This window comes from Vulpes vulpes, chromosome 6 (genome assembly GCF_048418805.1).
Source record: "Vulpes vulpes isolate BD-2025 chromosome 6, VulVul3, whole genome shotgun sequence".
Classification (NCBI taxonomy): Eukaryota; Metazoa; Chordata; class Mammalia; order Carnivora; family Canidae; genus Vulpes; species Vulpes vulpes.
The window spans coordinates 126,044,947-126,060,520 of NC_132785.1; the positions used below are offsets into that span (position 1 = coordinate 126,044,947).

A 15,574-nucleotide genomic window follows, 5' to 3' on the forward strand; every position below is an offset into this window, starting at 1 on the left:
AGGAAACCTCTAGGTAGGGTGGCCTAGTAGGGAGGCAGAGGCTATGGACACACAGGTGAGAAGAAGGGAACAGAGTCGGCAGGATGGTGACCAGCAGGCCGCTAGAAGCCTGGGCTCCCGCAGCAGCGAGTGAGAGACTGGGGGCTTAGCCCAGGGCCGGAGGGGTCAGAGAGAGCCAGCAGCTCCCGCTGGAGCAGGCCAATGTAGCCAGCACACAGCCCTGTTCTGGAAGACAAGCCCAGAGTGGGCATCAACCACCACCCCGGGGTCAGGACAAGAAGAGGCCCCTGGACCTTTCCCAGGCCGGGCCCGCCCGGGACCAAGAGGCAATGGGGGGGAAGGAGGCAGGCGGGCCGGGGGATGGGGAGGCAGGAGAACAGAAAGGAGAGGATTTTGTTTACTGCTCTGGGCGAGGAAACATGAGCCTGTTTGCAGGGGAAGGAGCACAAGAGGAAGGAGACAATGGTGCAGGGAGGTCCCGCAGGAGGGGCTGGGGTGGGAGGGCGTGGGGGGGGGGGGGGGCAGCCAGGACAGAAGGCCACGGAGAAGCTCGCTGCTTCGTCTTCCGTCCAGGTATACAAGTGGTGCGTGTGCCTTCCCGAAAATCTGGAAAGCCCAGCAAAAGGAAGAAAGGGCAGGCCGGGGCCGGGAGCTTCCCATTGTCCCAGCAGCTCGGAGGGCGGCCGGGAAACGAGCCCGCTGAGAGCCCGGCGCAGCAGCGTGGCCGGAACCGCCACAAAGGGCCACTCCCCGAGCGGGCTCATTAGGCAGAGGAGCCGGGCGCTGCTCGGGGACAGGCGGGCACATTCAGGGCCCGCACACAATCGGGCCCTTGTGGGGGCGGGGGCCGGAGCCCGGGGAGCCTCTGATTCCAAGACAAGAGCGTGCCTCCTTATTGCCTTACAAGCCCGGAGACAGAAAGGCCGATTTGGGGAGACAAAGAGTCGCTTCCCCTGGCAGTGGATGGGCTATTTTTGGAAATGGGTCGACTCTTCTCTATAGCTGCCGTCTCAGTGTCACCGGCCTTGCCTGCATCTGTCCCCTCGAACGCAGCCTAAGGAGGCCGCCACCCTGTCTGGGGCAGACCAGCACCCCACGATAGAGGCGGGGAAGCCAGTGCCCAGCAGTGGTACAGCAGCAAAGGTGTGGACGTGGGGAGCAAGCCCGGGGTGAGGGGGGGATCCAGGGTGGGGCTGGGTGCTGGGGAAATGCTCATGCACATTTAAAGCCTGCTTTCCACTCCCACCAGGCGGCCCCGCTGGGCGTCCACGCAGCAAAGGTTAGCAAGGAGAAACACAAAAAGGCCCCTTACTGCTAACAGGAGCTCACACCACCACCACCACCACCACCACCACCCCCCGACCCCCACCTCCCCGCCCTGGACCTCCCAAGCTGGCCAGGCTCTGTGGTGCCCCAGTGTGGTGCGGAGTCCACCTCTGGCCCCCCTGCCGACAGGCCATCAAGCCTGGGTGGCCACAGCAGGCTCAGTGGCTTTTCTCCTGAGCTTCCCACGGTGGCTCTGGCTGCCCAGCAGAACCCCAGGGAGCTTCTACCTACTATGCAGCCACGTTAGGAACCACTGGTAAAAGCAAGTGTGTATCTTTTAGTAATTGTTAAGGGAAACCGGCAAGGGGGACTAGGTGAGCCCCCACCCTCAGTGGGGAGGCTTGATATGTTTTTTTTCTAAAGTAACTGAAGGCCATTTGGCACCAAATGGAGCAAATGGGATAAAGGGGTTGGGAGGGGCGCCTAGGGGGCTCAGCAGTTGAGCCTTTGGCTCAGGTCGTGATCCCTGGTTCCTGGGATCAAGCTTCCCGCAGGGAACCTGCTTCTCTCTCTGCCTCTATCTCTCATGAATAAATAAATAAAATCTTAAGGAAAAAAAAAAAAAGGCTAGGGGGGCAGGTGGCCTAAGCGGGTTGACCACTGTCGGGTTTAAAGCAACAAGGAGCAAGCACCTCGTGCAATGCCTCTCCCCTCCCCCATTCCTCTCTCTGATGCACCCCCAGCACCTACTCCATGTCAGGAAGACTGCCCTGAGAAGGTTATGGACCAGAGAGGGACAGGACAGCAAACAGAAGAACCTCAAGTCCAAGACAGGCAGCTTTGTCCCAGGCAGACCCCACACCAGGGCACTGGAACCCTACATGCTCTCCTAGCACCAAACCCATTACCTAGTCCTATAAGAGATCAGATGGCAGAGGTAGGTAATTCCATCGGCCCTTCACGAGGACAGGCTGGCCAGCCAGGAGCCCCAGCCAGTGCTGGACAGGTCACCTCCATCACCCCAGAAGCTCAACAGGGAGACCTGCCCCAAGCTAAGGACCAGGCACCCGGCAAGACCCCAAACCACAAATACAAACGGATGACCGATGAGCCAGGAGGGCAGGACGGGAGGCACTTTCCTTGTGACTCAAGCCTCGTAGAAACTCTGAGTCAAGGGGCCAGAGAAGGCTAGGCTCTCTGGGACCCTAGGCACAGCCCACCCAAGCCCCCCATCTTACAAACGAGAACATGAGGGTCCAGAGAGAGGAACACACTTGCACACAGTGGGGTCGCGGGAGTGGGCCGAAGCCACTGGTTCTTCCTGTGTCATCCGATGCACAGAACAGCGCCGGAGGCACACTGGGCCCCCAAACCCCCAGATATGGGGAGCATGTCGGCTGACTGGGCCAGGGGAGAGCCAGCAGATAACCTGGGGAGTAAACCAGGGCCTGTTTCCCTTTCCTTCTGGCTTCCCCATCAACCAGAGGCCTTTGCCCTTTGCCATTTGTTATTTCCTGAACTCAAAGATGAGCATCTTCCCTTTTGTTACAATGAGGGGTGCTTCTTAGAATCCATGTGTGCGTTTACTGTTGGGTCTTCCCCTCCCCACAGAAGCTGTTGTTAAGTACACAGGGCATCTGTGACTGATGGTATCTCAGGGTGGAGGAAATGCCGTGCCTGGGAAAGCCGGAAACCCTGAGCAAACTGCCCGGAGTCCTAAAGGCACTCGGAGAACTAGAAGGGAAGGGGACCCGCCCCTTGGCCACTCGGGAGCTGGAGCCCTCCCTGGCCACCCTGCCGGGGGCCCTGGCTCCATCATCTATCTCCGAGCTTGTGTGGCCAGGGCCCTGGTCCTCCTGACTCATAGCCTCGGCACAGTGGGGCAGGCTCCAAAAATGTCTTTTGAGTTTCACTAAATGTGGCTGGCATGATGCTAGGAGCTTCCTCGCTCCCAGAGCAGGGAAGAGCCCTGCTGGGCCCACTGGGATCCCAGCTGTGCTGAGGAAAAGGCTCAGAGTGGTGAGGCAAGTCACACCAGGTCATGTGGCGGGGGGGGGGGGGGAGGCAGCAGCTCCAGTCTACTAGACCCTGGAAGCTTCCTGGGCACATGTGCCCAGGTGGCCCTCTCTGCCTGGTATGATTATTCATCATGCCCCTGTTACTCCCACGAGTGTCCTGCTTTGTCTTTCAATCTCTTCAGGGTGCTAGGAGCTCTGCTGGGGGGCGGGGGGATGGCTAAAATCAGGAGCTGAGACGAGCCTCAAGGGTGCAGCAGGTTCGTACAGGCAACATAGACCAGGGAAGAGGCCAGGCACGGCGGAAGGAACAGCTGGAGCCCAGGCACGAGCAGGCATTTGCCTGGCACACCTGGTTCAGTGGGGTGGTGAGAGATCAGGGAACGCCGGACCCGGGTTGGGTCATGGACATGCCTGGGCAGGGATCTGTGAAGCCCCTCCCATTGCACCTGCACCCCATCTCCCCAGGGCCCCCCCGGGGTTGGGCTTTTCCTCAGGCTGTAGACAGTTCCAGCTTTTCTGATGGGCTTTCCCTAGGATATCCAGAGTTATCTGTTAGTGGCCCTCTTACGAACCTTCACATAGCAACACCCCCCTCCTTTTCCCCTGCTCCCCACTTAATGAATACACCTCTGTGTAAACGTCATACACGGGGTGAGCCCAAGAACATTTACAGGCGAATCAATAAGGCTCCTAAGCTTTCTGCCCTGCTCCCTGGAGAGCTGGAGACCATTACAGTGACTTGTTCAAGAGCAAGCATCCACCACTGGGTGGTCCGGCTCCAAACTTGCCCAAGAACCACCTGCTCCTGCCAGCCTGTGAGGGCAAGGGAATGGGTGACAGTCACAAGCTCTACGTGCTTCCTGGGGGGGACCACTCCTGACTTTTCATCATCAAAGGAGCAGCAGGTCCCTTTAGCAGACAAGCCTGTTCCTTTGGGGACGCCACGGAGATCGCCTCGTCATCCTGCTCGAGGGAGATGGAACTGCCTACTCCCTGGCTCGGAAATCCCAGAGTCATCCCTGCACGGATCCAGGTCACCCAGGATGTGGGGGGAGGGGCAGGGGGCAGAGAGTGGCAGCAGGTGTGACTGTTCTTTGAGCAGATATGGAATGAGGCTGCAGGTAGAGAGCGCAAGCCCCCAACACCACAGGACTGCCTGACCCCTGAGGCACGAGTCACGGGGAGGCAGCCAGGGGCTGGGGGCAGGGCTCCGGAGCCAGCCAGCCTGGTCTGAGGACCTGCAGATAAGGTTCTCTCCTGGGGCCACCCGGGGACGCTCTGTTTCCTCCCCTGCTGCCCCCCAGGCCAGCCTACACCACGACAGCCACCAGACTAATGCTCCCGAACTGCCACTCCCAAGCCAGGCTGCATTATGAATCACTGTGTGCGCAGCACCCAGAACTCAGCCGGAGTAACCGCTCCATAAACTGTGCTGATGCGGCCCTTCCTGCTTGAAGGGCCAACTCTCTCGACAACCCAGCCCCACCCCGCTACCTCCAGACTCTTCTGTCCTCCACTCACACCACCACCTTCCCAGAGCTGTCTGGGGTGTCCCACCGCGGGGGTTCAGGAAAGCCCTTCACCAGCTCCCCAGGCTGGTGCTCACACACCTCCCCTACTGGGGAACTGTCCACCTCCAGAGGCGACGCGGTTCTCCTGGACCACTCTCCTCCGGGAGGACCACTCTCCCCTGGGAGGACCACTCTCCTCCGAGGCCACTGAATGTGAATCCCTGCAACCCGGGGAGCTCCGCCTCCAGGGGCTGGGCCTGGCACAAACCCTCTGAGCCAACACTGCTCCCTGCCTCACAGCAGCTCCCTGGCCCCAAGGCTTTTCTTCTCTGGGCTCAGCATTCCAGTTCTTTCTGTTCACAGGAGGAGGTGCCTACCTGTGCCACCCAGTGCCACCCCAGCTCCCTGCACGGCATAAGAACACCCCGCAGGCCCTGGGCCCTCGGCAGCGGTGGTCAGACCCACTTGCAGGCCTTCTATTGCCTCATTCCTGCTGAAATGCTGTTCCCTTCTGTTCAACTAGGCAAGAGCTCAGGTGGCTCTGACACAGAGCAGGCACAAGGCCGCCCTGGCAAGCATGTGGCAGGGGAGCCCCCAGCCCCACCCCGAAGAGGCAAATCTGCAGGGATCCAGGTGACAGAGGAGGGTCACCAAGCCTAACCTCAGAGGCCCTGTTCTAAGACCAGGGTGTCGTTATCCTCAGGACAAGAGCAGAAACTGAGGCTTACAGGTTCAGTAGCTGCCAGGCTCACACAGCAGGCGGCAAGCTCAGCTTCACCCGGGGTCTCTCTGACCTGGAGCCGGAGCCCTATCCAGCAGGCTGCACTGCTCCTAAGCATACCCGACACCAAGCGCTCCAGCTGGGAGGAGGACTGGCGTGTGGGAGACCCTTACTTCCCTCAACCCAAAGGCTGATAATAGTCTCCCACTTTGCAGAAGAGAAAAAAGGGCCTACAAAGTTCCTGGAACTCACCTAAGGTCCCAGGCTTCCAATTCTTTACGATGACGACATCAACAAGCACGGGGTGGAAAATCCCCATGGGTGGAAAGCAGAGATTATGAGCAGCAGAGGATTTCCTTGCTAATCATGCTGCTCTGGGGACAATGTTGCAAACCAAGTTGTGACCCAGGAGCTCAGAGGCCCGGCCATGGTGAGGGGTCGGGTAGGATCACCACAGCAGAGGGAAGCTGGCGTGGGGCAGAACTGAGGGCATGAAAACACAAGGAAGGACTCCCTGCAAACAGAAACCTGCCCAAGCCCATGTTCCCCACTTTATGGGTGAGCCATGTTGCCAAATGCAGGAACACAGGAGAGCAGGAATGAGGCACAGGGCCTCGCTTCCCCAGAAGAGGTGCCATACCTTTGCTACACAGGGCCAGCCTCTGGAGCTCAACCCTCCCCCACCGCCTCACCATCTCACGTCATCGTCATGGGCGTACAGGTCACCAGGGCCCTGCCGAGGACCAAGCTCTGGGGGACCTTCCATTGCTGTGGGGGCCCCATGGGAGTCTCTCTGAGCCCGACACATCCAGACTATCTGGGCCCAGTGGGGCAACAGGCAGGGGGTGACAGGCCCAGACTCTGACACAGGGGACCCAACACCGATCCCAGTCCCCCAAGCAGCCCCACAGGACCCAGAGCAAGCCTGTTTCCCCATCCACAATATGGCACCAAGTGCGAGCTCTGAGCAGAATGGAGTGGGGACTGGGAAGCTCTTTGTGGTAAACTGTGAAGTGCTGGGGATGCCCTGGCCCTCCCCAGGCTTACCGGCCAGTGAGCCTCTCAGGGCCAGTCTTCCTCTTGTGGATGGCCCTTGTGGAAGGGGGTGGGGGGGGTGGAGAAGGGCAACACCCCAAGGTCCTGGATGGAAGGTCAGGGTCAGGTTGGGGAGGGAGGGGGAAAAGCTTATCTAAACCACCCCATTGTCTTCCCTGACCTTTGCTCCCAGGCCTGCCTGGGTTTAGGAAAAGCCGTCTTATTAGTGATCCTGCCCAGGAGGCGCTGAGCCTGGAGGCCCCTAATAAAAGACCTATTCAGGGCCAGCATGCTGTCTCCCCACCGTCCTTTTTTTTTTTTTTTCTTTAAAGGTCCAGACCACCCTCACTCCATCCTCCCTTTAAACCAACAAAAATACAAGCAGGAAAACAAACCCATCTCATTTTGAGAAGCCCAAAATTTTAATCCAAACTTTTAAAAGTAAACAGCGTCCCTACAAAGGCTTGCTGGAGGTCCTGGTTTCTCTAGGTGAGCTAAAGGGGATCCGGCTGCGGAGATGGGGGGAGGACAGAGGACAGGATGCTTACACAGGAGCTTGGGGGGGGGAGGGGCGGGAGAGAAACTGTTGAAAATGCTTTTGTCAGAAAATCCTCGGTTCAAGGGGGCGAACCTGACTTCCTAGAGTTTGGTGTTCACCTGCTTCAGTTTGCCCCAGTGGGACTACAGCAAAGAGCGCTCTAGTCCAGTCTTCCTTCAGCACAACGCAAAGGGGGGGGGGGGGGGGCGGGATTTGCATATGCATTCTCGGCGGCCAGGCCCAGCCCCGCCCAGGACTGCCTGGAATACAGATGGGCCACCTCCCACCGGAGCCCCGGGGCCTTTCCAGGGCACCCAGCAGGGCTGCAGGAACACCCCGCGGCTTCCAAGAGGGCTACGGGGCTCATCAGCAGGTGCCGTGGTCGCAAACATTCAGGCGAGCTGTCTAAACAGCAGAGTTTTGAAGACAACACCAAAGTCTGTCTGGCAAGCCCCCAAAGGGATCCCCCTTCCTTTTTTTTCAGGAGGAGCCTAGGGAGAAACAAGCATGACGAGGATTCCGACAACTACTGAGACGTGCTGTGTGCAGACGCTGACCTCCCTCGGCCTTCCTGGCTAAGGGGGGCACTCTGGGTTTTGCCTCCACTTTGCAGAATTGCAGAGAGTGGCTCAGAGAAGTAACCTGCCCCAGAGGAAAGCAGGAGGCAGATCCGAATGCGAGACTGGGTGACCCCTCCGGGTAACAGGGTTATCAACCATCTGCTCAGTGGTCACCGATAAGGAAGTGATACTTCCCAGAATGGGAGAACTAGAGCAAACCTGGGTCAGGAATCCAGAAGAGGGTGTCACCAGTGTCTGCTCAGAGTATTGGGCAGAATGACAGAGGCCAGAGATGCAAGCCAGCCGTCAGCCTGAGCCACAGAGGAACTCTCCCCCCCCAACAGCCCCACCCTGGAGGACCCCCGACCCCCAGCCTGCAGCCTCACGGCTGGCAGCCCCACCCAGGGAACCAGAGCTGAGATACTTCCAGTCTCCACTGCTTTCCCAGCCAGTGCTCGGAACCTCCCCCAGCCTCCGCTTGCTTGGGGAAAAAGGGGATCCTACTACTTCCAGGGCTCCAGTAAGGATGATCTGAGCCCAACTGTGGAAAGCAGGAGCCCGACATCTGACCCCACTTTCTCCACCACCGGGTTGGAGGTTCTTTATCTTTCCCACCGCCGGCTCCCTCCTCCCTCCACCCAAAACTACAGGTCCTCCTACAGAAAAGTCATTTTTAAGAGAAGGGCCTTTCCTTGTTTCCCGGCATCCTATTCACATTGCTGGGAGAGTATCTCAAGGCCACGCCTGACTCAGAGACAAAACCACACGCAGGCTGTGGGCTGTCTGTAACTGAAATTGGTGATAGTAATGCTTATTTTGTCTTTCGCCCAACACAAAGCTTGGCCATCACGAGATGGGTGGCAGGCCTGTTCCAAGTGAGTGTGGGACTTGGGGGGCTGGGGGGTGGGCACAGACTCTCTGCAGCAAACTCTGCACCTCAAGTCCCAGGCACCCCCTGGTCCCCTGTCCCGGCATCATCCACAGCTGCCGCTGAACACTGGGCCACACGGGCCGAATCTCCTTGTCCAACGCATGAGAGGACTTCCCCACAAATACGCCGTGACCCAGGGCACCTCGGTGCCGACAGCCGCTCTCTCCCAAGTGTCACTGATGACGCAGCCGAAAACCAGAAACATTTCCTAGCCACGAGACTGGAGCAATCCCTCCTTGCACTTGGGAGAAACTGAGGCCCAGAAATCCGCTCCTCCTGAGGCCCCCAAGAAGGCAAGGCCAGAGAGGCTGGGACTGGGGCTCCTGACTCCCTGGCCCCAGAAACCCCAACAAATTAAGCCACCTAACTGTGAGCTGCTCCCGCTGGCCTCCAGCCCCCTGTGGTGGGAGGTGGGAATGGATACAGAGTTACAAAGGGAAACCCGAGTGGTAGTGGTAGATTGCTAATCAGTAACAAAATATCCCTCTCAACCCAGTCCTGCTCTGAACTCAGGCTGGGGCCCCTAAATAAAGGAAAAATTGTGCTGTGCTAGCACCCCACCTCCATGGGTCTGGTTCCCACTCCAACACCCCACAGAGGCCACTTGGCCACCAAACCAAAGGGAGGGCGTCCCTCCTCTGCTCAGGCGTCCCTCTGGGGAAGAGCAGTCATTTAAAGCCCAGACACATTTTCTCTAAACCAGGAAACCCTTTAAAGAAGAACCAGAAAGTGCTGTTTAATCTCCACCTTCAGGCAAATAGTTCAGGCAGCAGCAAGTGCCACCAGAACTGGGAGCCAAGCCACCAAAAATGTGGAAGAACAGGGAGGTAGGGAGAGGCACGCGTGGCAGGGAGAGCCACGGACGCGAGCGCTGGGAACAGCAGCGGCTGCTCGGCTCCACGGACCCAAGCTGGAGGCCCATGGGTCACGTGGGCGTGGAAGACAGGAGACGAGCTCCCCTGGGGCCAAAGGTCCTCCGCCCACACCCAGGCCACCTACCCACCCTGGCACTTCCTGTAAGGCGACCAACAGCTTACAAACCCCCTGGGAGCCTTTATCTCCACCCTCTAATCCACAAGAGGGCGGGGAGATCAACTCCATTCTACAGATAAGGAAACTGAGGCAGGCAGAGGAGAAAAGCCAGGATCCTTTCCAAGCACCTATCCTTGTGGAAAGTCTTAGAGCCCCGGTTCGGAAAGGTCTGTCCACCCTGAGAAGTTCAGGCCTGAGAGCAAAGCAGAAAGGCTCTTAGTCCTCTGGCCCAGCTGCCTGGGAGTCTCAGGCGCCCGCAGCCAGCTCCTTCTCAGCCGGCAGGCAGCGCAGGGAAGCCCAGGTGGACCCCAGAACCCCACACACGTGGCTGCTGCTCAGGATTAGGGTTGCCTGTTGTTGCTCCAAATAAGAGGGGAAATTCACCCGTAGGCAAAGGGCCTTTCTTCCCCCTGCGCACCCCCACCACCCCCACCTCCCCCACCTCCCCACCCCACCCCTCCGTGAACTTCCCGCTCCCAAACAGCCATCTCCAGGTTGGGATGAGGCGTCCCCAGCCGCCCCCACGAACACTGGTAAGTCTTCGCGAGAGAAACTTTTCTGGGGTCCAGCGGGTTCCCAGCCCGGGTGCGGACTCGGAGCTGGGCAGGGTCACGCCCCCGTCGCTTGCCCAGAAAACCATCACCCACAACCCCAGCGCGGATGGGCGCGGGACCCCGCAGTCTGGGGAGCAGCTGGAGCAGGGGCAGGGGCAGGGTCGTGCGTGGGGGGCCGCTCGGGCTTCCCTCCTCCCGAGGGCCGCGCTGCGCCGCCCGCGCCGTCCTTACCGTGCAGGCCGTTGGGGATGCTCCGGTGGTGCGGTGGCGCCGACAGGTCGTCCAGGGACCTGCGCGTGGCGACCGCCTTGCCGTCGGGGGCCTTGTGCGGCCCGGGGGGCAGCAGCGCGGGCGGGACGTGGTGGTGGTGGTCCGGGCTGCCTCCGCTGCCCGCGCTCGACGTGCTGCTGCCGTCGCCCACGTCGCGGGCCCCCGCGCCCGCCGCGCCGCCGGCCAGGGGCCCGCTGAGGCTGGCCTGGCTGTCGATGGAGCTGCGGGAGCCCGCGCCGCCGCCGCCCGCGCCGCCCCCGCCCCCGCCCCCGGCCCCGGCCCCGGCCCCCGCCAGCGCCGCGCGCTCCTCGTCCAGCATCAGCACCAGCTCCTTGAGCTCCAGGTTCTCGCGCAGCAGGGCCTCCTGGCGCGCCTCGAGCTCGCGCAGCTTCTGCTGCGAGCGGGCCACCTCGTGCCACACCGCGCCGGCCGCGTGGCGCCCGAAGCGCTGCCACTCGCGCGCCAGCTTGCGCCCCTTCTGCCGGTCGTCGTCGAGGAAGCAGCAGAGCTCGCGCAGCTCCTGGTTGTCGTCCTGCAGCCGCTGGTTCACGTCCTTGAGGCCGCGGATCTCCAGCAGGTGCTGCTGCAGCCGCCGGTTCACGTCGCGCATCAGGCCGCCGTGCTCCAGCATGAGGCCCACCTTCTCGCCCTCCGCGCGCCGCAGCCGCCGCGCCAGCTCCTCCTTGCTCCAGCGCAGCAGCTCCTCGTCCGGCACCTGGCTCAGCTCCTCCGACGCCGCCGCCGCCGCCGCCGCCGCCGCCGGGGGCTTCGCCATGGCGGGGCCGTCACCGCGGCATCGCCCGCGCCCGCGCCCGCGCCCGCGCCCTCGCCCGCGCCCCGGCGGCGCCGGGCCGGTGCGCTCGCGGGCAGGGGGCGCCGGGGTTGCGTGCGGGCCGCCCCGCGCCGCCTCGCGCGCCCTGGCGCAGCGTCCCCCCGGCGGCCGGCGAGGCGCGGGGCGCGGGGCTCGCGAGCTGGGGCGGCTGCTGCGTCGGCGGCCGCCGTGCCGGGCGCTCTCCGGGCTCGGGCGAAGCAGGCGGAGGCCCGCCCCCGGCCCAGCTCCCGGAGCCCCGGCGCCCCGCCCACTCCGGGCGGGGAGGGGGCGGGGCGCCGGGCCGGCTCCGCCTCCGGGGCGGGGGCGGGGCGGGGCGGGGCGGGCAGAGGCGCGGCCGCCCCCGACGCCCCCCGCGCGGTGCGCTCGCCCGCCCGGCGCCCTGCCAGAGGCGCGCTCCAGCCGCGGGCCCGCCCCCCCGGCCCTCCGATTGGGCGTCCCCGGGGGTGTGTGGGGGGGCGGGGCGCCCGCGGGGGCCGCCGGCCGGTGGTACGGCCCAGCCGCCCGGCCGCCACCCCCCCTCGCGGCGGCTCAAGTTTCTGCGCCCGAGGACGCGGCCTCGGCCAATCCCCGGGCTACAGGGCGCTTTTAAAATGCAGGTAGGGCTGCCGCGGAGGGGGCGGTGGGAAAGGTAGGGCCGGGCTTCCCTTAAAGGGGACGCGCGGGGGTGCGCGCCGAGCCCCTCCCGGGCCCGCGACCCCCGCCCCCGGTAAACACACACCCCGGGGCCCGGGACAGCCCGGCCTCTCCCTCCCGGGGCTGCGGAGTCCCGCGCAGCCCGAGATACGGCGAACAATGGGACCGCGCCTCGGGGGTCGCCCTCCCCGGAGGCGGGGCGGCTCTTTGTCCCCTTCCGTGCCCCCGACCCCACGCGCGCCCCCCGCCGGAGCCCGCGGAGGGTGTCCGAGCTCGGCGGGGACCCGGTCCCGTGCCCCAGGGGAGGGGGAGGGGAGGGGAGGGGAGGGGGCTGCCCCCCCCACCCCGCCCCCGCGGGCTTCGGGGCAGAGGCGGGGGTTCCCGAGGCGGAGGCCCCGGGAGGATGGAGGGCGGCTTCCCACTGGGGCCTTGACGCCAGGGCCGGGGGCGCCGGGCCGGCCCCAGAGGCCCCTCCCCACCCGCAGCCTCGCCGGGCACCCGGGGTGTTGCCCCAGCCTGTGAGTCGGTCTCGCCTTGCTCGCGGCCCCGAAGCGCGTTTCGGGCTCGCCTGCCCTGAGCTGGTCCGGGGAGGGGGGGGGGGGTCCCTCCCCGGGCCCCGCAACCAGATAAAACCCGCGCGCTCGACTGCGAGCCGCCACGGCCTGGAGCGCGCGCCCGCGCAGCCGCCGAGGTCCCCATTTGCAGCCGCTCAACCCCTCGCTGGACGACCGCGTCCCCGGCACCTTCTCTACACCAGCTCGGCTCCAGGCCACCGGGGGGCACGGCAGGGCGCGCCCGCGGAGGGCACTGCCCCCTGGGGCCGCGTTGCACTCTGTAGGGAGGGGGAGAGGGCGGGTAACAGAGCACCACGAGGCTCTAAGAAGTGCCGCGTAGGGGATTAAGACAAGCTGCTGCCACGGAAAGTGATAATCAGTTACGTTAGATCCCGTGGTCAAGGAGGACCTCTGGGGAGGTGCATCTAAGCTCTGAGACCTGAGCCGAAAGGACAAAGATGAGGGGGGGAGGGGCACTCCAGGTGGAAGAAATAGCTCGTCCTGAGGCCCCAGGGTCGGCCTGTTAGCGGCCTATTCAAAGGAGGCCGGCGGGGCTGGGATGGGCCGGGGAAGGGGTGAGGGATGAGGTCAGAGCGGCCGGATCAAGCTTGATTCTAAGGCAGCTGGGAAAGCAGTAGGGGGTTAGCACCAAGCAACATGACCTGATTTGCCTTTTAAGAGGCTCCCTGTAGCCCGCTTGTGGGGAAGGGGTGGGGTAGGTGCGCAGAGAGGTCTAGATTCAGTACCTCGTTCCCCACCCATCTGCCCCTCTCTCCAGGTGGATGTTCAGGAGGGGGTGGTGGGGAGAGGATGAGCCGGAGGAGCTTAGTTTTTGAGGGTGAAGCCCTAGAGGACCTCAGGGTTCCCAGAACTTGGCCCAGGTGAGCCACTGTTCTCTCCACAGGCCCAACCCCGTGCAAATGAATCCGGGTTTGGAGAGGGTTTCAGCTTACACTTGGGGAGGCGGCAAGCCCCCCCCGCCCCCCCCCAAGCCAGATCAAACAGCTCCCTGGAGGTATCCCCCAAAGGAAGCCCGTGCAGAGAGCTCCTGGAAGAGGTGACCAGAGGATTCATGAACCCACTAGAGAGGTTGTGGAGGTGGGTAACGCTGTACTCATGGGAATGCCCTTCCCCCTGGTGCGTGGCCCCGGGTGGTTCCTGTGGCCTGCACGTCTCCAGGGCCAGCAGCTTCAGCCAAACCTTCCAAGAAAAAAATGAAGCCTACGTCTAGATAGGGTTTGTTTGCAGCATCTACAGACTGTAGGACCAAGAGTCCCCCAGCCAGGACCCAAGGAAGCGTTCCTAACTTCCTCCCTGGGGCAGCAAAGACAGGGCGCTTTGGATGAGGCCACCAGGTGGCCTGAGGGAGACTCTCTGCTCCCCTCGCCATGGCTGCACAGGCTGGAGCAGAACGAAATAGGATGGCAGGAGGTAGAGAGGGCCAAACTAAGACAGGGCCCTTAAGCAAGAGGGTTGGGCCAGCCAGAGCCCCCTCCCTAAGGGCCGATGTCCCTCAGGGTCCAGCAAACAGTGCCAAGCTCCCTAGCACACTCACAGTCCAACAGACCTTGTACCGCAAGCCATGAGCTCATAAATGCCATGTGTCTTGGTTTCTAGCTTCGTGGTCATGACAAGCTCAGCTTTGTCATGGAAATAGTAAAAGCCTGGGTGGCTCAGTGGGTTGAGCATCTGCCTTCATTTTGGGTCTTGATCCTCGAGCCCCATTTCCAGCTTCCTGCTCAGCAGGGAGTCTGCTTGTCCCCTTCCTTCCCCACCCCTCTTGTGTGAGCTCTCTCTGTCTCCCTCTCTCTCAAATAAATAAATAAAATCTTTAAAAAGAGAAAAAAAAAATTTTTTTTTAAACCAGGAAAACCAAATCAAGGTTCTCTAACCCAGTGATTCTCTAGATGCCCAGTAAAAGTAGTTGGGGGTCTTTTAAATAATAAAGATGCACTGCCCACTCTCCAATTTTTTCTTTCTTCAGATTCTCCCTCCCAGTGTGTGTCCATTTAAAGCCACACAGATGTTTCTGAGAGCCAGGTGGAGTGAGGGCCAGTATACACATAATAGACCGTGTTAAAACACAGAACTTGGGAACTGATAATGAGACCACAATGGAGGTAAGCAGCCTGTCCCCCTGCTGGGAAGGAGCACAGGACCCAGAGCAGACACCATGTGATGTTTGCTGAGTGAATACATGACCCTTGAGCACATGATCCATTGAATCTGAGCCCCTCATTTTGAAGATGAGGCAGTTGAGCCCCAGAAGGGAAAAGACTTGACCAAGGTCACTTTCGTTCATTGGTTTACTGAACACACATTTAATTAGGTAGGTAAGTGTGTATACATAAGAGCATATATATGTGTAATCTTATGCATGGGCATATTTATAAAATCCACGTAGATGCATTGTGGTGAGTACCCCCAAAAAAGGTTAGTAGAACATATCATCAAGGGAGCATCCTTTTTGACTCTAAGTAGTCTCTACTGCCAACATGGGGCTCAAACTCACAACCCTGAAACCAAGAGTCAAATGCTTTACTGACTGAGCCACCCAGGTGCCCCTCCTGGATTGAATCCTGAAGAGTGAGCAGGAGTTTGTCAGATTTTGGAGGTGGGAGGAGAGCGTTGGGAATGTCCAAGTGGAGGGAACTACACATGTCCCGGTGACCTCAGACCACTCCTCGACCCCCTCTGAGCCACAGTTTTCTCATCCACACCCTTCGCCACAGGGGAAGCCAGTGTCAAGCACCTAGCAGAGCTCTTACGAAGCCCTGGAAAGGGAAGCTATGCCTCCCCTCCCTGCACATTCTTCCCATCCTCTGAACCAGCACAGTGTTCTGATAAGGACCTTGTACCCATTGCACAGATTCACCTGTGGGCCTGGGAGGTACAGAAGGCCTAGAGTGGAGACCTGGCCAATCTTCTGTTTGATAGAGAGCGTGTGACAGGTGTGCAGGGAGGCACAGATCGGAGAGGGCCAGCTGCAGCTGAGAGGCTGCAAAACCAGGCAACCAGAGGCCAGGGCAGATTGATCCCCACTGGTCCCCAAGGTGGAAGGTCTGATTAGGGACCCATTGGGAGGTGTCTGCGGAACCCCTCCCTCCCCAGCTAGAGTC

At 61.3% G+C, this 15,574-nt stretch overlaps 1 protein-coding gene across 4 annotated transcripts in view; it reads right to left on the reverse strand.

Moving 5' to 3' along the window:
• Positions 1-11,467, reverse strand: part of CCDC85C (coiled-coil domain containing 85C) — a 76,227-nt gene extending 64,760 nt beyond the window's left edge. For 3 of the 4 annotated variants that reach the window (XM_072762279.1, XM_072762278.1, XM_072762277.1), the window contains exon 1: positions 10,398-11,332. In XM_072762279.1, coding sequence (XP_072618380.1) covers positions 10,398-11,211 — 814 coding nt within the window. In that variant the 5' untranslated portion in view covers positions 11,212-11,332. Of the gene's footprint in view, positions 1-10,397 lie in introns of all 4 variants that reach the window. The other variant, XM_072762280.1, reaches the window with a different exon arrangement.
• Between the last annotated feature and the right edge of the window lie 4,107 nt (positions 11,468-15,574).